Below are 24984 nucleotides of genomic sequence, written 5' to 3'. Positions count from 1 at the left end.
GACAAGTGGAATGTCAACCAGCAATTATGCATAATTACAACAATTCAATGTTTGCACCCCCAAAAGGGTAATCCAAAAAGTTGTTCCTGCAATTTCTAGGAAAAAAGGGACACAATAAAGAAATTCATTGCTCTTGAGCCCAACAGCTTCAGGTAAGACTAATGTGGAATTCTCTTATAAACAATATCACATGACCAAAACAGTGAACTACTTCAAATGTCAAATTCAAAAGGAGTTCAATGAGACTTTGGCTATCTAGCATGATGCTGACCATTCAACGGGAAGCCATCGAGCCTAGGATTTATCGGTGATCGGTGGCCCATGTAGGTTTGTGGGTGTGCGGCCGAACGAGCCTTATCAGCCCGTTTACTCTCCTTCGGTTTCTCCTTTATAGCGGCGATTCTCTGCAATTCCTCCAAGACCTCTTTCATGTGTGGTCTTTTGCGAGGTTCAGGAGTCAAGCATTTCAGTGAGAGTTTGCACGTCTCTAAAGCACCCTTGATTGGGTATTGATTATCAAGCCTTATGTCCATAAGCACTTCTAACTTTCTTCTGTCTCCTAGCAATGGCTTAGCCCAATCTACAAGATTGATTTGCGAAGTTGGTCTGTTCAAGTCGAGGGCTCGTAGCCCTGTTAAAATCTCAAGAAGGACAACACCAAAGGTGTACACGTCGCTCTTCACATATAGATGGCCTGAGGGGATCAGTCCATTACGAAGAAAAACTAAGATGAAATTCTCATAATAGATGTACATAAAACAAAAAGAAAGAAATTTCTATGGGTGGGTAATTAGGAGCACATAATTAATTCTCTTATTGATATAATTAGATGACTAAGTTTTATGAAGACCGATGGTCTAAGAATCAAGTAAGAGAAATCAAGCTTTCTTGGATCTTACCTGTGGCTACATATTCAGGGGCAGCATAGCCATGGGTGCCCATGACCCTCGTTGTGACATGGGAATCATCCCCTAATGGCCCAAATTTCGCCAATCCAAAATCTGAAATTTTTGCATTATAGTTCTGTCGAAAAGAGAAATGAGAATATGAACCAGGAAATATGCTAACTGATACATGCAAGGACACACATACACACAAAGATACATACATAACGCACATTCACTCATTCAAACACAGTTACACATACATAGGTACACATCAGCACACAGTACACATACACATTCATACATAAAAATAAGAGCATGTAATGCATCCCTCCACCGCATGCGCATGTATGCATGCCTGCGTCTATATGTGCATAGATACATAAACGTACAAATAACATGGCATGGGTATCCATACCGAATCAAGCAGAATGTTAGCTGCCTTAAAGTCACGATAAATAATATGTTTCTCCAAATTGTGAAGGAAAGTGAGACCCTTAGCAGCGCCTATGGCTATCTTTAGCCGAAGACTCCAAGTCAGAGGCTCATTTGAGGATCCCCCTACAAACAATCAAGCATAAATTTTCCACATTCATTTATTTCTCTTGTCTGTGAAAAAGGAAACAGAAGTTTTCAACTGTGAAGCATCTGATGATATTAGCTTTGTTAGAATAATAAACCGGACGGGAAGGAAACATAAGCTCTGTCACACACCTGACCGAATTCGCAAGTTTTATTTTGAGCAATTTTTGGTGTATAATCTTCTCATGAAATTCTGAATGAACTATAGAAATTAATAGAGTAAGGTTTCTCATAGTCAACTACCTAAAATAGGCTTGCAATTGTTTATCACCATATTGATCACACACATACATGAGAGAGAGACAGAGAGAGTGTTGTCAAGGTGAAGACAACTAAAATAGGCAATACATATATGTAATTGTGATTACCCTGAACATAAATATGTAATACATATTACATAGAAAGAAAAAAAATACTATACATGATCTGCAGAGCCTATGGATCGCACATAGAGAACAAGGGGAGTTTACTACTAATGACTTTGAGAGAGTGGCTTTCAAGAGAACACCTAAAACGAAATGTTTAAACAAAGCCTTTAAACAGCGATTACCAAGAAAAAGTCTGAACAGTTCGATGGAGCATTTATACATAGCCTGCGGAGCATATGATCACTCAGAGAGAGAGATCACAAAATAAATACTCAGTCCAATACAACATATGTACATAAGAGCCTAACAGAGAGAGAGAAAAGAAATCCCCAGAGCCCAATATAACACATGTACATAGAGAGAGAGCTCTTACTTCTGAAGAGGTGATTTTCAAGACTCCCCTTTGGCATGAATTCATAGACCAGAAGGAGCTCCTTCTCCTCCCAGCAATAGCCCAAGAGCTTGACAAGATTGGGATGAGAAAGCCTCCCCAAATGGTTCACTTCACACTGTTAATTATCACATCAAACTCCCATTGTAAGAAAAACAGCAATGCATACCCAACTCTTCTCATTTTTAATGAAAGTCAACCCAAATCTACAAAAACAAGTACCAGGGCACCAATAAACCTTCCATCAATAAATAAGTTACAACCCTTTTAATGCTAAAATCAATACCAATCATCCACTGAAAGTTCCTCAAAGAATAGTAAAAATTCGAGAAATAATTAAAATAGAAGAATTGATGGGGCAATAATCTCTCACCTGCCATTCTTTAAGACCCTGCATACTCTCTGAATTCAATTTTTTTACAGCAACAATCATGCCTAAACCTGATTTTGCAGGGGCCAAAGTTTTCTCATCAACCCAACCTTTGAAGACCCTTCCAAAACCGCCTTCTCCAAGAATAGTGTCAGGCTTGAAATTCTTTGTGGCAGTTTTGAGCTCTGCATAGGTGTATGTCTTGAGATTAGGGTTGTCAAGGATTCGACCATTGGGAAATGCATCATCCTCTGATTTTTCACATGACAAAAGCTCTTTTTCGCCAGAAAACCATTCTTTTTCACATGAAAGTCCATCTCTATCACCGGAAAGTGAATCTTTTTCAATGGAGAACCTCTTTTTTTCGCCGGAAATCCGCCCCTCCTTGCTGTTGTTGCTTCTCGGACCCCCTGAAATCCATTTTCGAAGAAAACCAAATAAAAATTAGTCGAGGTTTTCAAATTTTGGGGAAAAAGTTTACAGCGTAAGAACTTTTGGTCAAAGAATAAAACTGACCGAGATGATAAAAGTGTTCTGTTGCAAAGGAAATGAATTTTATGTGCAAAGAGGCACCAAGATGTTCTGATGAGAAAAACTGACATACAAAGGAGGCTTGATTGAAAGAGTCTTTTTGCAATAGAACTGTGTTTATCATGTAGAGAAAAAGCCCATCAAAGTTTGTGGAGATTCCGTTGACTCCATAAAAAATCTCACACAAGAGAGAAACTTTTCATTAAGAGAAACAAAAACAAGAGAAAACCAAGAGGATTCTCACGTAAAAGAGCTTGGTCGCAAGAAGTTAACAATGAAAAAGAGCCATTAATGTGCAGCTAAAAAGCTCAAATTTTGAGAAAAATTGAGAGGAACGAATCAAAATGGAACCTGGGCTTATTGATCTGGTCGTTGATGGGCTGCTTAAAGCGGCCTTTACAGGACTATCAAAGCAATTCCCCATCACACTCAAAAGAGTTGCAGAAAGAGAGAAAGATGGGTACTCGCTAAAAGGCGATCAAAGCATTTCACAGTCGGGTTTCCTTTTTTATTGAGCGTGGGTATTAACGACGGTGAAATCCATCAAAATCAATGTAAAGTTAGAGAGAGATGAGTTACATTTAGACAAAGACGAAGGAAGTTAAGCGATACTTTGCCGTGGTAATTGACCCATGAATTGGAATTTTAGAGCGAGAAGAGGACACCACGAAGCGATAATGGGTCCATGAATTGGAATTTTACAGAGAGAAGAGGAGATAAATAACCCACTAATAGAAGGAAGGAGAGAGAGGTTTCAAAACTAGAGAGAGAAAGTGAAGTGAGGCCAGGAAGATGGCGACTGAAAATCCACCAATAGAGGGAGAGAGAGAGACTGCAAAAGCTAGAGAGAGAAAGACAGGGGGAAGTAACCTGAAATGTCGGTGACCGCAAGTCAAACACGTAGAGAGAGAGAGAGAGAGAGAGGGGGCTCCACACGTTTGCGGCACTTGCTAGGAAATAGTTATCCGTACCACTCGTGTTACGTTATTTACGGACGATTCTCACATCGTCACTGTTGTTTCTCCCCCCTCCCTCTTTCACCCTCGCTATTTTTATTTTATTTTTTTATTTTTTTTCAACCATCTGATTAGGTTGCAAACTTAAATAATAAAAATAATGTGAACGGTCAAAACTTTGTCTATGAGCTGTAATTTTGATGTCAACAAAAGTTTGCTCTAACGAAACAAATAAAGCCTTACCTCGAATCTTCGTCCAAAAACCACTCCCGCCAAAAGGAAATCTCCATGATGGCCTTTAACACTTATTTCTATCATCAATAATAAAATTACAAATAAAAAAATGATAAAGATCTTGCAGATATATCAACACTCCTTTTTAGGGTGAAATGGATAGTCTGATTTGTTGCAATACTCATTATATTTGGATCTTGAAATCTTAATTTTCTCACAACAATAATAGTCAAGTTGAGATGGTCCATGTGAAAGCATTCAAATGCTTGAATTGTAATTTAGTAATAAATTATGAGGTAAGGTTTTATTTATTTTAATAAGGTTGTAGTCTTATCAAAATATTTTTCAAAAGATGGTACGAGAATCTCTTTTTATTTATAATTATTAAATTACAATTTAAAAAATGGTTCAAATCAAATAGATATACAAATATATGAAAATCTTGAAAATGAACATTCAAGATAATGTGTTGCAAGATATACTATTTTTAAGACTTAAAATATCTTTTTGTTCTCTACATCTACACGTTTCAAGACGATCAATTAGATATGTTTTTAACATCAAAACAATATTTTTAAAAGGATTTTTACAGGTGCACCTTAATTCTACATTTCAAGGTATCAATTTTTTATTTTTATTTTTTAAAATCCTTTTTCTTCTATTCTACTACTTGGTTTTGCTTTCCATTTTGTTAGCAAGTGAAAGAGGGTAAGCCCTCCTAATTACCACTTATTTTTTATTTTATTTTTTGGTGTAAATAATTATTGGTTTTCTAATATATCTTAATTTATTTATTTATTTTTTGTAATTCTGTGGGGGAAAGCGACCCTACTTATTTTTTTAAAAAATTAAAAATTAGATTTTTGAAGGTGTTAACCAGCGCTGTTAGTGATAGGAATAAAAATCGAAATGAATAAAAATCGGAATGTGATAAGTAGGTGTGAGGATGACGCCGCCACGACCGAGCCACTTTCCTTAAAAAAAAAAAAGAAGGTTATGAGAGACTCAGCCCCTTTACTAAAAAAAGGTTTTCAGATTCGATCACATGACTTACTGCAGACGGAAAAACGTCAAGCGAATGCCATAAAGGAAGGGAAGGGAAGAATTAGAGTTACGTTTATTTGGGGAAGGGGAGTTGTATAGAGAGAAGAGAATATTTCCGTTTTTTTCTCTTCTAGAAGAGAAAAAAAAAATCATTACCACCTAAAAAGGACTAAACGCTCAAAAGAGCCCTACCATACTCTCTCTCCTCCTTTTCTCTCTTCCTCTAGAAGTGGGAAATTGTGCTTTGAAAATAATACTTTTGCAATAAAAAGATTGAGACTTACTGTTGTGTCATCAAATTCTCTGCCCTAAAATATGGAAGCACACAAAATAATAGGCGATTTACAGCGTGTTTGATAACTTGAAGGCTGGAAATTAGAAGTTCTTCAAATTTATTTTAAGAAAGTTCTTAGTGTATATGTTTGTTAACTTGTTGGAATGTAAAAGAAGTTATAAGTACGTGTGTTTGACAATCTATTGAAGTGTAAAGTGATGTTTATTTAATTATTATTTAATTATTATTTAAATATTATATATTAAATATTATTAAAATATTATATATTAAATAATATTTTTATATTAGACATAAAACAATATATATTATATTGTATTGTAAATGGGATTTATTTAGTTAAATATATGTATCATTTACTCTACCATGATAGGGTGCGATGGTCGATACCTGAAATCGCTATCTTGTGGAAATGACCCCTACCTCTCAAAGTGCAAGGTTTTTTTTAGTTGGCGGTTCAAAACATAATTCTCACAGTTGATAATCTGATTAAGAGAGAGAAAATTTTATTGAATATATATCTCATGTGTAAGGAAGACGGAGAGACTGGTGATTATCTCTTTCTCTATTGTCTGTTTGCCAGTCGCATTTGGATGTAGTTTTTTGACAAGCTTGTGGTTGTATTGGTAATGTCACTGTCGGTGATTGGGGTTATTCATAACCTTTCAGTTACTTTACTAAAGACTGGGAGTGTTGTATAGCAAACTTCTAGACGTGTCATTATGTGGGAGATTTGGAGAGAGAGAAATAGATAAATATTTGAAGGTATATCTTTGTCCGTTGGAAAAGTTTTGGAGAAAATATTGTATTCCATCTAGTTGTACCTCTCTGTTACAAGTTGTGCACATAATATTTTTGAAGTGGATGTGAGATGTAATCTTTTTAACCTTTTCCATTTGGGTTTCCAAAAGTGTAGTAGGTAGATGGTCGTAGCTTTGGGAATTTATAAGTTCAACTTTGATGGTAGCTCATTGGGTAACCCGGGTCTTGCTGGTTTTAGAGGGGTTCTTTGGGATTGGATGGGTAATGTGATATTCTCCAATACAGGGCAACTTGGGGTGCGGACTGCAAATTATACAGAGATCTTTGCCCTTCTCTTTGGCATTTGTTCCCTTGTGGAGAGGAATTTGGGGACTTCTTATATTATTGAAGGGGATTCCCTCAATGTTTCGAAATAGTGCAAAGGGGATCAGAAACTTCTTTGGAAGTTGAAATCTTTGTTATTTCATATTTTGGATCTCACCTCTTCTTTTTCTGTCTATTTTGTTCATGTGTATAGGGAGGCTAATGTACTCGCTGATTCCTTGGCCAAAAGACGTTCTACCCTCTCTAAAGCTATTATTTTGGATTATGTAATCTCGTTCTAGATTAATAATATTTTTGAACTTTCTCTCAAAAAAAAAAAAAAAATTGTATTGTAAATATCTATTACATACATAAAATATATTATACAAAAAAATATATTATATTTTATATTATGTAATATATTATATTATATAAAATAAAAATATATATATATTATATGTAATAGTATAAAAACAAATATATAGTCATAATTTAAATATAAATATATGATATTTATAATATGGGAAATGACATTGTGAAACCCTCCCACACTCATGTGTGTAGGACCCCGAAGGATCACCATTAAATTTGACACAGATATTTAGAAAAGCGAAGTCTCACACCTATGTGATAACTCTTTTAGATATCTGTGTCAAATTTAATGGTGATCTTTTGGGGTTCTATACACACGTGGGTATGAGAGGGTTTCATAGGATAATTACTCTTATAATATACTATAATATATAATACGAGTAATAATCCTATGAGACCCTCCCACACCCACGTGTGTAGGACCCCAAAGGATCACCATTAAATTTGACACAGATCTCTAGAAAAGTCAAGTCTCATATGTGATAACTTTTTTAGAGATCTGTATCAAATTTAATGGGGATCCTTTGGGGTCCTACACACATGGGTGTGGGAGGATCTCACAAGGTCATTTCCCATTACATAAATATCAAATATGTATAATATATAATATATAAAACATAATATAATATATAATATAGTGTATTTTATTATAAATATCTATTATATAAATAAAATATATTATATATTATACAGTAAAATATAAAACGTATATTATATATAATATAATATATAATATAGTGGACTTTATATTTATTTTATTAATATATATTTGTATTTTATAATATATATATATATATATATATATCTAATATAATATAGAAAAAATATCTTTGTACCCCTTATTTTTGGCTTCCATTTATCAAAAGACTCAATAATTTAAACTATTGTTTACGGCATAAAGTCCCTATATTTTCTATCTTCCTCCCCTAGACCTCTTTGACCTTGCATTAATAACCTAAACATTTTATTAGATGACTCCACCTCTATCTCTCTCAAAACTCCGTATATCTCTCAAATGACTTTCTTCTAAACGTAAGGTCCCTTAGCCTATGCTCACTCTCTAAAAAAACTCTCTCTCTCTCTCTAAATTAGCCTATGCTATCTCTCTCTAAACATCGTCTCTGTCGCCCCTCTCTATAACCCAAAACAGAGACCCACCCTCCCATTGTCTCTCTCTCTCTCTCTGAAAACTCTCTTCCCTTTCTCACCCCTCATCAATACCCAAATCAGTTGCAAGGACCCACTTTCCCAAATCTACAATTACAACTGCATCTTTGCAACTTTGGGGTATTTGCTTATCTGAAACAACTGCTCTGATCACTCTGGTTTAATGATTCTATTGATTTGCTTCGTTAATGTGCTTGACATGGTGAAGAAGAATTACCTGGGTTTGATGGATTCTGTGTTTTTGGAGATCCTTATACATAGACTTAACTTTCCTTTTTTTTTTTTTTTTTTATAAAAACTAGTTTTGAGTTTTAATATCGGGGCTTTGGTTTGGATGCGGCCTTACACTCTGAGGTCCTGTGTTATCAATAAACAATTTATTGGTTTGTACCCAATTAACAAGTGAAGGAGGAGAGCTGTCATGCTCTTTTGTTTTGTGCAGTGGACATTTTTGAGGTTTCAACGGCTGGTTGATGGAATCTGTGAAGTTGATGGTTTTTCCTTTTGATGCATTCGTGGGTGGGGAGGGATTTGAAGATAGCAAGACTGAGTTTTGAGAGAGAGAGAGAGAATTGATTAGGGTTTTTGAGAGAAAAATGACTTTGGAGAGAGATAAGGCATAATCTTAAGTTAAATGAAAGATAGTCATTTCATAAATTGTTTAGGTCAATAATACATAATTATAGAGTTTAGGAGTTGTAAGATAGAAAACATAAAGACTTTATGTAACTAGAGATAGTTTAAATCATTGGGTCTCTTAAGAAATAGGTGCTAAGACTTTGTGCTTATTGTATCATAGTAACTAATGATTGTGATTTCGTTGTATAAAAAATAAAATAACTCATATATATATATATATAAAAGTAACGATCCTATGAGACCTTTTTACACCCATGTGTATAAGATCACAAAGGATCACTATTAAATTGAACATATATCTCTAGAAAAGTTATTTGATTCGATATCTCACCTTCAACCTCTTGGCCTAAAAAAAGTAATATTTCTCGATGAAGTCGGTTGATTAGGATCAAATTGTACCCCTTAGGAATCGTACAAGCACCTTTCGATGCATACGGTTCAAAAAATTACGAAAAAAAGAAAAAATCAATGTGTCGATTCCAGACCTATTCCTTTTTTCGTAGCAGGGTTTTCCTCCAGAAGGGGCTTTTTCTTAAGGGAATTGACTATTTTAAATATTTATACCAAATTTAATTGTGACCTTTTTAGGTTCTATACACATAAATGTGAGATAGTCTCAGAGAAGCATTACTATATATATATATAAAAACAAAAAATTGCAACTTTTGGACATATGTAGATTCAATCCGACGCATGACGTCGATATACCATCGGTGTATTTGTATTGGACGGTAACCGTAGGTGACCCATTTTTATTAAAAAAAATTCTTAATACATCATCTTAGCATAACCACCATACCACAGGGAGTTTTGAATATCTTAAAGACGTACCCGTTCATCCAAAGTTCATTTCATAAAAACGTTCTCCCCCTCTCTTCTAAGTTCCTTTTGAGCCTTTCAATATACGAAACCCGTCCCTCTATCTCTCACCAAAGTTCGTTTTACACTCTCTCTCTTTCTTATATTAGGGAAATTAATCAAAATACTCCTAAGAGATATTATTTTACATTTGAGACATTTTCAACTATTCCAATTCATAATTATATGTATTTTGATGGATTTTTTGAAACCAAATCATTTAAATTTTTTGTCCCTCATATGTATTTTAATAAGGGAAAAAGTTTACATAAGGTTGACGCCTTAAATTGTCGAATTAAAGTGCATCTAGAAATTACTCTGAAAAATGATGTTGAAAAATCGTTTATTTATTCATCTTGACATCGAGATGTATAAAAATGGGGAAAAAAAGATTTCTAGTCATAAAAATAGTACATATTGTAGTAGATTATCTGAACCGTCCATTTTCAAGATTTCCATGCATTTATAGATTTGTTTGATTTGAACTATTTATGGATTTTAAAATTTTATAATTAGAGATGAAAATAGATCCTCAGGCTATCCTTAGAATTTATAGCACAAAATTATATGTTATGACAAAATTTGGAGGTGCGTCTTACTTTAATTATTTATACACAAGCCACACCTTTTAATAAATGGGTGTTGTTTGTACAGAGCCTAAGCTCTAAACAATCAAATCAAAGCCTACCTTCAAATCGTGTCGAGAAATGTGGTTTTACTACTGAAAATATTTGTTTTAGCCTTAAAATATATTTTCACAGTTATTTATAAAGTTCAAAGCTTAAAAAATAGTGTAGATCGACATATCTATGAAAACTTGAAAATCGTGAAAATTGACGGTCTAAAATTGTGTTACAAAATACACTATTTCCAAAACTTGAAATCCATTTTTTTCTCATGTCCATGCATCTTGATGTCGAGATGATCAATTTGAAGATATTTGGCCATCAAAACAACCTCTTTCTAGTGAACTTTTTGATGTACGCTCAAATTTGATTGTTTAGTGCTCCGGATCTATATAAACTTTTCCCTTAATAAATAAAAATAGTTAATATAAAGTTGCAACCTTAAACTAGTGAAGTAAGATGCACCTCAAAAATAGAGTCTTCCGGTGTTGGAGAACCCTCCAATCATATCACCTTGACCTCAACATATATGAACATGAAGGGAAAAAAAAAATCCAAGTCTAAAACATGATGCATCTTGCGACGTTATCAAAACCGTCTATCTTCAAGATTTTTAAACGTTTATTGATTTGTTCGATTATTATTTTTTAAATTTTAAAATTTTTTCTATAGATAAAAATAAATTTTCAACCCATCATGCGATTTTCCGCCACACTCAACAGGCAACCGTATACAAACCTCACCTAACCACGCTTAATTGATTGGCCCTCTCGTCAAGATGTTGGACTAAAACCGGTCGGCAGATTCCTCTGTTATCAAATGGACCGAAACAAGGAGGAAAAAACCAAAAAATATTGAAGTATTCATATGATCGTAGTCATTACTTTTGAAGGATGGGCCCGGCCCAAACCTCTTTTTCTTTCCTATGATTTTGATGTTTTTTGGGGTTAGCGACCATAACCCTAGACTTGACTGGCCAACCTGGTTAGTCAAGTTTGACCTCACATTCGGAGCTAAGTCGATAATATCATATGCTCCGGCAGGAGCATGTAATCATTTCACTCTCCCTACCTCAAAATCCTTGCAGCTCATGGTCATGTACCCTCTATATGCTGGCTCTTTGTTAAGTTAATAGCTTTGCCCTTTTGTAATTGTAACATCAAAGGTGCAGCCGCAAGAAGCTTGTTTGAAAGAAAATAATATTGATGTCTTCGAGATCAGCTATGTAAGCCCCTTTAAGGCTATGGGTTTTTTCTTAAAAAAAAAAATGGCATCCTGCTATTCAATGATAACCGATTAATTTTTCTTAGTGTTTGGAAACTCAAAATCCAATTTGTCATATCTTAGTGTTTACTCTTTGGTCATTTGCCGTAGGGAGTATGTGTACAATGAGTTGAGTTCCTAAAAGAATAATTTATTTTCGCTCTCCCTATAAATTTAAGGACCCGGTTTTTATGAGTCCTCATGTGCGCTCCCTCTAACGCCCATTTTTTTATATAGATCTTGGATCCCAATTTGTAGAGATCTAGGATCCACGCTATGATTTTCATGAATGTAAAAAATAAAATAAAGTTTTAAAATACTTTTGGAAATCTTTTTTCCGATCCATTGGATACGAATCTTTAGTTGTGGAGGTCTATTGTAAAGGTAGACATTTCTGATTGAGCGGGCTGGTGTGTTCGCTGACTCACAAAACAATTTTCCTTAATTTAATGCAAAATATTTTTTTTTATTTTTTCTTCATTTTTTAATTTTGTACATCCATACATTTCATTTCCTCCACATTCTCAGCAAAATATGCTGTGTCCTAGAAAACCCAATTGTCTTTTGCACCAAAAGGGTTAATGAGATTTTGATTAATTGTTCCTAATCTCATAATGCAACCTTATTTGTCACTAAACAACCTCCTCCAATACAATGCATGTTTAATTCATTAGTGACAGAGGCCCCATACATCCAATAGATTATTTACATAAATATAATAGAGTTTTAACAAGAGTATTATAACCATATGGTTCATGGGAGTGTCCACCTGTATATGTTGTGTGTGTGCATGACAGAGAGTCTTGGTGCATTGTACAAACAAACAAACAATACAAGACTTGGACAAGGAATTTATTACTATAAAAAAATAAACATTAAAAGACCTGATCATAGTAAATTAGTAAAGTATTGGGCATGGCCGGGCTGCCTGTAGTCATAAATCCATCTTAAAGATAGATTGAGGATCCATAATTATATATAAATTTATCCTCAATATATGAATTTAAAAAATAATATAATAATAACAACCTCCTCATCATCATCATCAAGAACCACAACAATAATAAAAATAGAAAGCTTTAAAATATTAATTTGATAACAAAAGACTGTCTGCTCCATCGAATTAAACCAGATTGTCTAAAGTAAGACCATTCATTTTTTGTACAAGGAGGTCACTGATCAATTTTAGCCATTAGATGTAAAATAAGGCAATTTAAAATAGGAAAAAGTTTATATAAGTTTGCAACATTAAAATGCAGAATTACATATGTACCTAAAAAATCCATTGGAAAAAGTTGTTTTAATGTTGAAAAACCCTCTAATTGATCATCTCGACATCAAAATATATAAATATAGAAAAAAAAAAAAAAAAAAGAGTTTGAATCTAAAAAATAATGCATCTTGCAATAAATTATCTAAACTGTCAATTTTCAAGAGTTCTGTATCTTTATAGATCTGCTTGATTTTAACAAATTTTGGAGTTAAACATTATATGATTAGATATAAAAATAGAATTTAAGATAATCTTAAGAATTTTGTACACTAAAATTATATGTTATAATAAGATTTGGAAGTGCGACTCAATTGGATTGTTTAAGGTTGCAACGTTATAGAAACCACGTCATTTAAATATGTTACATAGTTCAAAAAATTATACCTTAAAATTTGAGTTCAATTAATGACACACACCCCAACTACCCTATTTAATAGTTGATAATAATTGTGACTTCATTATATCAAAAGTGACATGGTTTTAATGTACGCATTTTCAAATCAAATATTGGATTACTAAATCTTTTAGGGACATAACATCTTCGAATAGGTGACCAATCTTAAACTAAATGTATGTGCCTAAAACAATGTCGTTATAAGATTAGATTGAGACCATGCTATTTTGAAGGGTCAAGCATAAGCGGTAATAACTCAAAATCTGAAGGAAAATTGTTTCATGCGGGCTGGACCACATTTCTACAATATGTGGTCCCAATGTATAAAGCATCCATCTTAAATATGGATGCAAAAGTGATCCACCTAAAAGCAATTAAAACTAACGGCCTAAATATTTTCTTAATAGAATTATTATTTTTAATTTTCAAAATTTATTTATTTTTTCATATTCATGATCTCCATGTTAGAGATTACATGCCCTTAAAAATTAAGTCAAAAAATCCATCTCAAAAATAGATTTTTAATGGTGACTCATTTCTACATGGACTCATAGAAACCGCGTCCAAATCTAAATTTAATTTATAAAAATAACTACACAAATTTTTTTGCAGGAGAACCATAAATACAAAAAAAAACTTTGTAAGTCCTTCACCTCAGGGAGTAAATGTACACTATGGTTCTATAGGAGCATGTTGTCGAATTGCTCCTATTCTATAACATTTTGAATGGACCGTCTTTCAGAAAACAATTAACAAATGATTAGATCATCACATTTGAGTCATTCCAGGAGTTTTTTTGAAATATAAATGACTGAAATGATTTGAAATGACTTATCTGAATACACGAACCAATGATTTAAAAATCGCAAATCCAACTCTAAATCGTATGAGTTTCTCTATCTCGCTCATCATAAAAACGGAGACCCATGAATGCATCTTCCCTATTTTACGAAAATATACTATTAGAAAACAAAGCAGTTTTAAATGATTTTCTATCCTACACAGAAAAACAATAAAGTATTAAAAAAAAATAATAATATCTCTTCATCTCTTATTTTTAATTTTTATATCTCATGAAACCTAAAAATTGAAAATATTACTTTAAGTAAAATATATTTATCTTTTATATCTTACAACCCCGTAGACCCCTTTGACCATAATTTTTTTTACCCAAACAGACACTAAAATGACACTCTATTCAAGCTCCATCTCTCTCTCCAAAACTCCATCTCTCTTTTTGTGTCTGGGTGAGTTTACCAATCAAAGGGTTTAGTTTGAACTCGAACACGAGCACACTTTCTTATGTGTAAGAGAGAGATGGAGTTTTAGAGAGATAGACGAAGTTTGGGTTTTAGAGAGAGAGAGAGACGGAGTTTGAGTTTTAGGGAGAGAGATGGAGTTTTGAGAGAGAGAGAGACGATGATATGTGAGAGAGAGATGGAGTTTGAGTTTTAGAGAGAGATGAAGTTTGAGTTTTAGAGAGAGATAGAGTTTTGAGAGAGCGACGATGATGTGTGAGAGAGAGAGTTTTAGAGAGAGAGAGATAGTCATTTCATTAGTTATTGAGATCAATAATACATAATTAAAAGGGTTTAAGGGGTTGGAAGATAGAAAAGATGGAGTCCTTTTGCTCACAAGTAATATTTTCAATTCTTGAGTTTGATGAGATATAGAAGTTGAAAATAGAGGATAATAAGATATTTTTCCTAAAATAAAACCACATTACTATAGATAAAATCAACACAGTATTTCGTAGCCCTGATGTCGGTAATGTATTTCTCAGATTTTTTCCAAATATAGTCAAATAATAGCAATGTATTTCTCAGGTGGCATCTAGATACGACCCAAACACTAACAATCCATTTACAGATAATATATCGCACCAGTAATATATTTCTCATACAATATATTTTCAGGTACCCAAACAACCCCTAAATCTCTTTCAAAACCATGTGTTTGAAAAAAATTGTAGAAAAAAATAATATTTCATAAAAACTTTCCCCTCTCTCTATCTCCTTTGAGATGTACTGTGGATGCTCTCTCTTTATCTCGTCCTAAAGTTATATACTTCAGTTTTATCTTCCTTATTGTTCTATCCATGTAAGTCTCTCTCTTAGTTTAGGAGTTCGTGTCTCTATCTCTCTCCTAGGCATCTTTTTGTCTTTCTCAATATTTTTAGAATCCACTTGACTCTCTCTCTCAAAGATATCTCTTACATGGTATCTTTTGAAATTTTAAGATCACGCTATTCAATAGTAACTTTTTTGAGTGTTGATATCTCCTTGAAATGCTCTCTCAGGATTTTAAAAGATTTTAAGAAAATAAACTCTTTCTATCTCCCCATAACCCCTTCCCCCTCTCTCTCCCCATGTAGTTTAGGGCACGCGCTCTCTTCTCTCTCTTCTCTATACGTTAAACTTTTGGGGCACATTATTTTTAGGGGTTTACTACATCATGTTGGAAAATCTTGTACCCCACAATATTTCTTCATGGAAAAAATTTGTATAGAGCCGAGCTCCTAAACAATTAAAATCAAGCTTATCTATAAAGTTTCACTAGAAGAGATTGTTTTAATGCCCAAATATATTCAAATTGATCATCTTGACATCAAGATGTATGGACATGAGAAAAAAATAGATTTCAAGTTTTGGAAATAGTGTAATTTGTAATAAAAACAAAATTCAAAACTTGAAGCAATACATGAATATCCACCACTGGTTTTTGCACTTATCTTGGTTCCAACTGTATATCTTGGAGTGCTAAGAAACAATTGACAATAACTCGTTCTAGTGCTGAAGCAGAATATTGATATATAGCATCTATTGCTGCATAATTGACATGGGTTTCTTTTATTCTTCAATATATTGGATTGCCTCTTCCTCAACCACCAACATTTTTTTGTGACAATATTAGTACTCTCTACATGACAATTAATCATGTTTTTCATGCACGAACAAAGCATATTGAGTTAGACTATCATTTTGTACATGAAAACGTTGCTCTTGGTTTACTTGTCAATAGTTTTGTTTCCTCTCGTGATCAAGTAGCTCCACCAAGCTTTTTCCAAGATATGTTTTTCGAAATTTTTGCTTCGAACTCGGGCTTCAGATGTCTCCCTAGCCGAGTTTGAGGGGAGTAAAAACAAATTCAAAACTTATAACAAGATAGAAAAGTATATATTGCTCTTTCTTTTTGAGAGAAGAATATAACAAGATAAAAAACTGTACATTACATGTCGCAAGATAGGAAAGTGGATATTCCAAGTAGATTATCATTATTATATATATATATATATAATGAAAGCACCAGCACAAGAAATTGTGTCGGGCACAATTCGTTTCTCGCAGAGTTCCTCTCTCTCTAAAGTTTTCTATATTTTGTGATGCATTTTTGGGTTGTCAATTTTCAAGATTTTCATAGATCTATCGATCTACACTATTTTTAAAGCTTAAACTTTATAAATAAAAATAAAAATATAATTTAAAACTATCCCAATGTCAGTGTTGAAACCACATTTCTCGACACTATTTGAAGGCAAACTCTAAGTTGATTGTTTAGAGCCTAGGCTCAATACAAACGTCACCCTTTCTTTATACATGGTTCTTTCTTATTCTTCCATACATGTCTATCTTTTAATTATGACTCAATAATATAGTATATAGATAAAATAAATTTATTTTATTGTATAAAATTGTCGTTGCCATATAATCAATCAATCATAGCCCATCATTCTATAAAAAAAAATATTTGGTAATTTATCCACTTATGCGTCCTCCGGCTTTCAAGGGACATAAGACCCCAAGCACGTCTTGATTCATGTAAATCCATTCCCGCCTAAGATCCATGCGTTTGGAGCTTCGAAAATGATGCAAATTTAATGTTCTCACAACAATTAAAATAAAGGTGTGGTTTGTATAAGGTTGAGGTCTTAAATAATCAAAGTAAGGCGCGTTTTTAAATAGTGTGGTAAGATGTGTTTCAGCACAAAAGTCTTTATTATGGATTGAAAATTTATTTTCATATTTAATTATGAAATTTTTAGCTTAAGAAATAGTGCATATTAAGCAGATATATGAAAACTTGAAAATGTTGAAACAATTGACGGTCTAAATAATGCATTATAAGATGTACTATTTTCAAGATTTGAAATCCATTTTTTTTATATCTATGTATCTCAAGGTCAAGATGATCGGATTTAAAGGTTTTTCAACATAAAAAATACTTCTTCTATTTATTTTTTGAGGTGTGCCTTAATTTGATTGTTTGTAGCCGCAACTTTATATAAGTTTTTTCCTTAATGTAATCAATAGGAAATTGATATTGAAACGCCTGAAAACCATGTAGAAAGCAATGTAACTCTTGAATCCGAGTGAGATTTATATCGATGCTAACAGGTTTCGAGTTGACTCCGCCGGGCCAATAGGTTCCAAGTTAACTCAGCCGGGACGGAGTCGTTAGATATCAAAACATAGACCAACAACTTTAATGGCAGTCCTTTGAAAATCCAGAAACGACGGGTTTTTGGGAGGGCTTATAAGGAATTATCGTGAGAAGAGATCCTATTGTCTTGTACATGAAGTAATACAATAATCAATGAAAAGATAAAGATCTATTGGAAGGCATTAAATTGCTTTCAAATTTGATGAAAGAAAGGTTATTGAAAGCTAAAGGTCTATTGGAAAACATTAAATTGCTTTCAAATTTTGATGGAAGAAATGTTATTGGAGGGGATTCAACCAGCAATATTAAAAGATAAGGGAGAGTTCTTTGGAAACTATTTTCTATTTTTTGTAAAATTAGTGACAAAAAAAAACAAAAAAACCATGGACCAACCAAATATGCTTAAAAAGCCCAAGCCAATGGCATGGGAGGTAATGCCCTTGGCAGACCAAGCGTTAGCCCTCCTGAACTTGGGGCATGAGAGCATTTAAAGAGCTCGTCCTCGACAGATGGGCCCTCAGCCCTGAGCCTCATTCTATCATTTTCATTCATTATGTGTGAGAAAGTGGGATATCACCATTGACAGGACAGTGCAGAGAGATGCACGTACACAGAAGCATCAACCATAAAAACTCACATGCAAGTGAAGCCAAACATATTCTACTCCCGCGGGAGTAGAATTTCTATTTACTCTATCGGGTAAAATCCTACTTAAAAATAATTTTAGGACACAAAACAGTTTTGGATATGTAACCCTCTTCAACTCATAGATTAACCCAGATAAAATAAATACTTAATTGTACCCTATATGTGCTTGATAAAAGAAAATAATAATGTCTCAAGATTGAATAGAGGTCATCCAATTTTTAGATGATGAGATCCAAGTATTTGAAAACTATATATATATATATATTTTTAAAATAATCATCTACTAATTTTTAAATGGTTTTCAAAATTTCAGATTGAAAGGATCCACCTAAATAGATCTTTCGACCAAAAGAGAAGAAATATATTATGCTTCCATGGAAGCATAGCATATGTACTGGCAAGTGAAATGCAATTCTCTTTGACCAAGTTGTTATTGGAAATAATGTTAGCAGGAATTTAACCAGTCACTTGTCTTTATTAAATTCTCTTTTTACAGTTTGCTTTGGGTTTATAGATTCAAGGTACACATGTTTTTTATTTTATTTTATTTTATATTTTTTGGTAGATTAGTGGGAAATGCAACCCCTGCCCATTTTAGAAACGATATTTTCGAATGCATAAGTGAGAATGAAAACTTAAACCGATATCTAAAGTTCCGGTAGTGCTACCACTACAACTTCAACCATATTCCCTAGAATAGACACGTAAAGTTAGAAAGATGATATATTTCAAGTGTTGTATGCAGGCGGGGATGCATTCCTACATTGGCTCGAGAGTGCATTTTTATATTTGAGTAAAGCATCCATTTTAAGAAGGGATGCAATTGGGTGGTCCGTTAATAAAAAGTTAAAACCAATGAATGATCTAGATGTTTTTTTATAAAATTATTATTTTTAGTATTTTAATTTTTTTTTATATATTTATGGTCCCATGTTAAAGATTTTATATTTCCCTACAAATTAATCCAAAATCCATCTCAAAAAATGTTTTTTAAGAGGGGACCCCTAAGAGTACTAGGAATAATGAAAACAGTGTGTTTTAAAATTTTTCCGGTCCAGATAAAAAATCACCAATCCCAATAGGTAATCAGTCTTGTCGAGACCTGATTCCTTGTCGAAAACCAGAAATAATTATAACTAGAATTGATTTTATCAGGGAATCAAATGAGTTTCTGAGGGACCTAGGCAAACTGGATCAGAAAAATCGCTTTGTTCCCACCCACTGTATTTTAGTGTTATTTTTCTTTTTAATTTTTTTATGGATTATTTCTCAAACTGAAAAACCGATCCAATTTGCTAATCTAGACCATATTTCCAAAAAACTGATTCAATTTTTAAAACAGCCAAAATTAAGACTCTTATAATTACCGGCATTGTTAAAAACTCTATCCACTACTCATCAGAGGCAGAAAACCTACTTGGTAGGATTTTTTGAATCTAAAATTGCAAACTATCAAAGAATCATCAATGATTAATTTCCAAAGAGAAAATTTGAATATTAAGTTTTTAAATACTTGGATCTTACAGTCTGGGTTCAGTCTTGAGACATTATTTCTTCTGGTGCATAGAGAGTTCAATTTTAAGATTTTATTTTTTGGAGTGAGTCTATGGGTTGATAACTGTTGAATCAACCAAAGTACCCATTGATCGAGTTTTATCGGAGTAAATAAATAAACGGTATGCTCCCTCAGGAGCATGAAATCCTCTGGCAAAAATAAATAAGGGTGAACAAAAATAAAAAAAAGCCAAATCTAAAACTCCAAAGGAAAACTATTCTTTCCTCTTGTCTCCTCTCCCAATATTGAATCAATAGATGTGGGGTTTTCTCTGTAATCGAAGAAGAACACGAACAAAAATGGACGTACATGGATCAGACCCTTTTCCCCTTCTGCTTCTTCTCTCTATCCTTTGGGCTCTTCTTCTCTCTATGGTGGCCTTTCCGGCCACCTGATTTCACCCAAGTATAATCGCTTGGTATAGCGAAAGGGTCACTGGAGATGGCTGGAATCCCTTTAACGGCACCAGAATACGGCGATTTTACCCACTGCAACCATGATTGTTTATTAGGGTTTCGACTTGGGGTCGATAACTCGTTGCTTTCTTGTTTCCATTCTTCGAATTTAGTGAAAGTTATCACAACTTTTATGGTTGGAACCACAGGAATAGAGACCTACAGAATATAATGAAAAAATGCCTGTGATTTTCAGTTCCCGGGTAAATAGTGGGCATTATTTGGCTTGCTGTTTTCATATAAAATTTATGATTTTAGAAAAAATTGCACAAAAAAAATTATAGTTTTAATGCTATTTTAAAACTGGAAAATGGTCAGCCCTATAAAAAATAAGTAAATCTTCACCCCATAACTCATTGAAAATTGAAAGTCTAGCGAAACCTTTATATCAATCAGATCGATTTGACCATCATGATTATGAATTTTTTTTTTTCAAATTCTAAAAATAGTATATATGGTTACAAATTATCTAGACAGTCCATTTCGTTATAAATATAACCGTTCACACAAGATCTATACTAATTTTTTAATTTCAATTTTGATCGTCTTTTGTTAAAAATTGATTTTAGAATCGTCTTAGAGATTTCCGTTGCCGAAAGAACTTTCCAAACTAGAATTTGAGATGAGGCTTTATTTTGTTTACATAAAAAAACCTAGGCCTTATAGAAACCTCATCCGAAAAAAATTTATTACAATGTTAAAAACCCATCAAATTGACCTGGGAGGTATAAACACAGAAGAAATAAAGATTTCCAGTCACATAAATGGTGCATCTTAACACTGTATTTGTAAAAATATAGATTTACTCCATTTGTATCATTTTTTAAGTTTCAGCGTTCATAATTAAGGATAACAATAGGCTTTAATACCATTGCAAAGCTTTCACCCGCGAAAACAAGATCTTTTAGTATAGTTTTGAGGTGCGCTTTACTTCAATATTATACTTTACACCTTATACAAACCTCCCCCAAAATATAAAGCTTCAACTTTAAAGGAAGAGGCAGCGCGAAAAATTAAAGCTAGTGCGAGTCCATCAAATTTATAAAATATTGAAAATGAACAACTTGCACGAATTTGAAATCCTTTTTTCATACCCATACATCTCCAAAATAGCATGTAAATCCGAAATTACGTTTTAAACCGTGCCTAAAAAGGAATTAATACCCACAATTGGCGTTTTATAAACTCGCTGAAAATGATAATTTTTGTTACCGATTCGCATTTTGGAAACTTCCTGAAAATCAGACGAAACGTCTGGAATTTCTTCCGAAATTTTCGAAATTTAAATATTTCAAGTTTTTGAAAACGCGCCAGACCACAGCACACTCGACTCCAACGTAAATTAGAAAAATATGGGGGTAATTTTGGGAAACCAAAAGAAAATATTAACGGTACCTTAACGGGAAAAGTTCCGTTGGGGAACTTGGTGGTGAGAAGCTCGCGCAATCTCCTCACGGCCTTGACCTTATCGGCCAGTATATCGAGTAACGGAAGTAGCTCCTCCGTCTCCAACGGGAACTCCTCCGTCAGCCAAATTACCGGCCTTAGCCCTCGCCGGAATTCGCTCTCCTTCTTGCCACCGTCTTCCTCCTCTATAGGGATGGAATCCAGCGACCTCCGACCAGCCGGAAAACCGCTTTCACTCGACTGGAATCCGCTTTCCTCCTCCATTAAACCACCCACCTTTCCTTCAACATAAACCGATCTCCTCTCTCCTGCACCCAAGAACCGCCCTTGATCACCAGAAAACCAATCTTCTTCGCCAGAAAACCACCCATCATCACCAGAATCCAAGCCTCCGCAGCCGGAAACTGCGGCATTTTTACCCAAAAAACCCACATTTTGGCCGGAAAAAGCACCGTTTGCATTGCCCGTGCGAAACCCGTCATCAAGACAGGAGGCCTCTTTGCCATAGCAGCTCCTCCTCTGGCTCCCATGGTTGGGATCCCCTTTAGCTTTCTTATCAATGTCGGCCATCTCCTTCATAAAGCTCTTCTCCTCCTCATTCAAATTATTCAATGGCGTCACATCAATCGGAGTTGGTGGCGGCGGTGCTCGCCTTGATTTGACGCTGAAGCTAACATTCCTCATCTCGTAGACCTTAGCCTTCCATGGCCCGACCATCTCTGCTCGAATCTGCCGCCGCCATGTGAGCAAAGGCACGAGCTCAGCCATCGTCACATCAACTCCAGGCCTGTAAATACTCGACCTAGCCATGGCTGCCACCTCTTTCTCCACCTCAGCCTCACTTGGCCGAGCTCCTGCTCCTTCCAGAGCATCAACCACCTTCTTATCTTTATGGGTCAGGACCAAAAGCGAACCAGAAGCCGACCCATTGCTTCCATGGCCAAAAAAGAGGAAGCTCTGATCAGCTCTCTGTATCCTGAACCCATCGAACCCGGCCAAGCTCATATCGGCCCTCAGGTCCGAACCCCTCTTCCAAATCCTGTATGTATCAGAAGGAGCAACGCGCCCAACAAAAGGAATCACAGAGCTCTCAAACCTGAAGTCGATCTCCATGTAAAAATCCCGCATTTTCCCCATAGCCAGTCTCAACCTAGGCAAACGCCTGCACCACTTGGTCCAAGCCAACGGATAGTAGTGTCTAACTATAATGGCGGAAATTTCAGGCTGGCGCCTGAAAATCGCCTCCTGCAACGCGTTCCATCCCTGCTCATTTTGTAGGCTCCAGTCGGCACCAGCAGCCATTAAGATTTCAGCCGAGGTCGGGTCGTCCAATCGCACCGCTAAATGGAGAGGAGAGTCACGATTGGGCACATCGCGTCGGTCTAGAACAGCGGATGTTTGGGCCGCTTTCTGTTCTTCGAGTTGGGCTTCAGTGTGGGTGAGGAGAGGGGGAGGGCCAGGAGGCGGAAAGAAGAGGCTGGGGAGGCCGGCGACAATGGCTCGGAGGGCAGTGTGGTCGCCGGCGAGGATGGCGCTGTGGGCGGGGCTGTGTGCGTATTTGGTGGGGTGGTGGTGGTGGTGGTGGTGGTGCAGGGGTGGGCGTGTCGTAGCGGGTCTCACCATTTTTGTGGGCTTCTGGTTTCTCTTTGGGCTTTGATGGGGACCTCTATTTATGTGAGAGTTTCCAATAAGGTGGAGGCCTGTTTTCTGCGCTTTCTTATTTCGAGGGAACTTGCATTAACCTTCCCCTCATGCTTCATTTCCTGCTGCATAATGGGGAAGAGAGAGAGAGAGAGGGGGGAATCAACAGTTTAGAGAGAGAGTGGAGATGAGAGAGGGGAAGCAATAGTTTAGAGAGAGAGAGAGAGAGAGAGGGGGGAGAAAAAACGTAGATATCGCATTTATAGGGCGCAGCGCAGCGCAGGGTGTCAAGCCGAACGGAGGTTCAATTCATACGCTTCCAGAAAGTGATAACAGGCTTAAAAACAACCCTTATTTTGCTTTAAATATCCGGATTACCCCGTTCTGTTCCAATAATTTTTTTTTTCCTTTCTTTCTTTCTTTGCGGAAGTGAAGACCCCCCCGTGCGTCCTGTTCCATTGATATGATGCACATGCTCTATGCGGTATATACTGTGTACTAGTGTTTTGAAACTGATTTGGCTCAGCCAAACTGGGGAATCTGGATCAGCCAAACGAGCTGTTCAAACCAAAATTTTAAAATGCGAAAACAAAAGAGGGGAACAAGACGAAAATAAATGCATGGATCCACATATAACATGTTTGTGTAATGATTTAGAGTTCAAACCATACAAAGATACATATCAAACATGGGTATTTGGGTTAAATAGATTGGATAAAGCCGACTACTGACTTTTGAAGGGAATTGGCCTGCTCACCCTCCAATCCAAATCTAGATAAGTTGATCAGTCATTTTCAACATGGATTGCAGATCACGGTTGCTTATTATATGGTAAATTTCAATTAAACCCATCATCCATTTCGAATAACAAATCGATTAAGAATTAATTGTACTTATAGAATTAATTCTCATTCGATTTGTTATTCGAAATTGATGATGGGTTTCGTTGAAATTTACTATATCATGCGATATCATTAGCAACCATGATCTGCAATCCATGCTGAAAACGTCGATCGTGACTCTCGTGGGCTTCAGCACGGGTCTTGCCTAAGTTGGGATAAGGTTCAGATGATCATAGTGATTATGAAGAAAGAGAAACTCATGCAATTCCAGGTTTCTTACCCAGAATCTCCAAACTCCCTATCGGAGGAGTCGTCGACTCCTCCAATCTATAAAACAATGGTTCGCAGACTAATGCCTGAAACCAAGAACTACACGGCAAAATCTATAATTTCATTCCTCTATAGTTGGGGGATGCGGCGCATGCAGTGTACGATACTCGAATATATTGACCTCTATCAGTGGGGGTGCATTATGGTTATTACATGGGAAAGTAGTGGCGTGATGGGAAATAGAAAAAATTAGGGAACAGGTTTGATAAAAGAAAGGAGAAGGTTTCTGGGGTTGGGAAAAGGGGGGGGGGGGGGGGGGATGTTTTTGGGGCTGGGGAGCAAAGAGAACATGGGGTTTGGAGGGGTTATGTCCCCTCGTCAAACTGCATAAATCTTGGCAGAAAACCATCTTACTTC

General features: G+C 35.2%; 2 protein-coding genes across 7 annotated transcripts; both read right to left on the bottom strand.

Annotated features, from left to right (window-relative positions):
• LOC105421528 (putative serine/threonine-protein kinase PIX13) lies at positions 1 to 3606 on the bottom strand. Of its 5 annotated transcripts, none has more exons than XM_020674303.2 (6): positions 3112 to 3606; positions 2599 to 3005; positions 2208 to 2343; positions 1303 to 1445; positions 900 to 1023; positions 1 to 694 (listed from the first exon to the last, which is right to left on the bottom strand). In XM_020674303.2, the coding sequence occupies exons 1-6, from the start codon at positions 3248 to 3250 to the stop codon at positions 252 to 254; spliced, it is 1392 nt and encodes a 463-aa protein (XP_020529962.1). In that variant the 5' UTR covers positions 3251 to 3606; the 3' UTR covers positions 1 to 251. The 5 variants fall into 5 exon arrangements, 3 of the variants coding, with proteins under 3 accessions (XP_020529962.1, XP_088703627.1, XP_011627540.1); XM_088847501.1 differs by having other exon boundaries at positions 2017 to 2343; positions 3478 to 3606; XM_011629238.3 differs by having other exon boundaries at positions 3478 to 3606.
• Positions 3607 to 20008: 16402 nt separating this feature from the next.
• On the bottom strand, positions 20009 to 23768 carry LOC18445549 (uncharacterized). 2 transcript variants are annotated; one of them, XM_006855686.4, is made up of 2 exons: positions 21803 to 23768; positions 20009 to 20566 (listed from the first exon to the last, which is right to left on the bottom strand). In XM_006855686.4, exons 1-2 carry the CDS (start codon positions 23435 to 23437, stop codon positions 20267 to 20269), a joined length of 1935 nt encoding a protein of 644 aa, XP_006855748.1. In that variant the 5' UTR covers positions 23438 to 23768; the 3' UTR covers positions 20009 to 20266. The 2 variants fall into 2 exon arrangements, with proteins under 2 accessions (XP_006855748.1, XP_020529961.1); XM_020674302.2 differs by having other exon boundaries at positions 20009 to 20440; positions 21803 to 23762.
• Between the last annotated feature and the right edge of the window lie 1216 nt (positions 23769 to 24984).

Source organism: Amborella trichopoda, chromosome 9, assembly GCF_054954075.1.
Source record: "Amborella trichopoda isolate Santa Cruz 75 chromosome 9, AtrichopodaSantaCruz75HAP2 v2.0, whole genome shotgun sequence".
Classification (NCBI taxonomy): Eukaryota; Viridiplantae; Streptophyta; class Magnoliopsida; order Amborellales; family Amborellaceae; genus Amborella; species Amborella trichopoda.
This window is presented reverse-complemented; position numbering and strand designations above follow the sequence as displayed.

Bases quoted from the DNA above. Each gene is read 5' to 3' on its own strand.
- LOC105421528 (XM_020674303.2), bottom strand. From the start codon at position 3,250: ATGATAAACACAGTTCTATTGCAAAAAGACTCTTTCAATCAAGCCTCC. The intron at 3,006-3,111 runs GTCAGTTTTATT...AATGGATTTCAG, and splicing joins AGAACACTTTTATCATCTCG to GGGGTCCGAGAAGCAACAAC. The intron at 1,446-2,207 runs GTAAGAGCTCTC...GATTGTTTGTAG, and splicing joins TGAAAATCACCTCTTCAGAA to GGGGATCCTCAAATGAGCCT.
- LOC18445549 (XM_006855686.4), bottom strand. From the start codon at position 23,437: ATGGTGAGACCCGCTACGACACGCCCACCCCTGCACCACCACCACCAC. The intron at 20,567-21,802 runs GTACCGTTAATA...TATATTCTGTAG, and splicing joins ACGGAACTTTTCCCGTTAAG to GTCTCTATTCCTGTGGTTCC.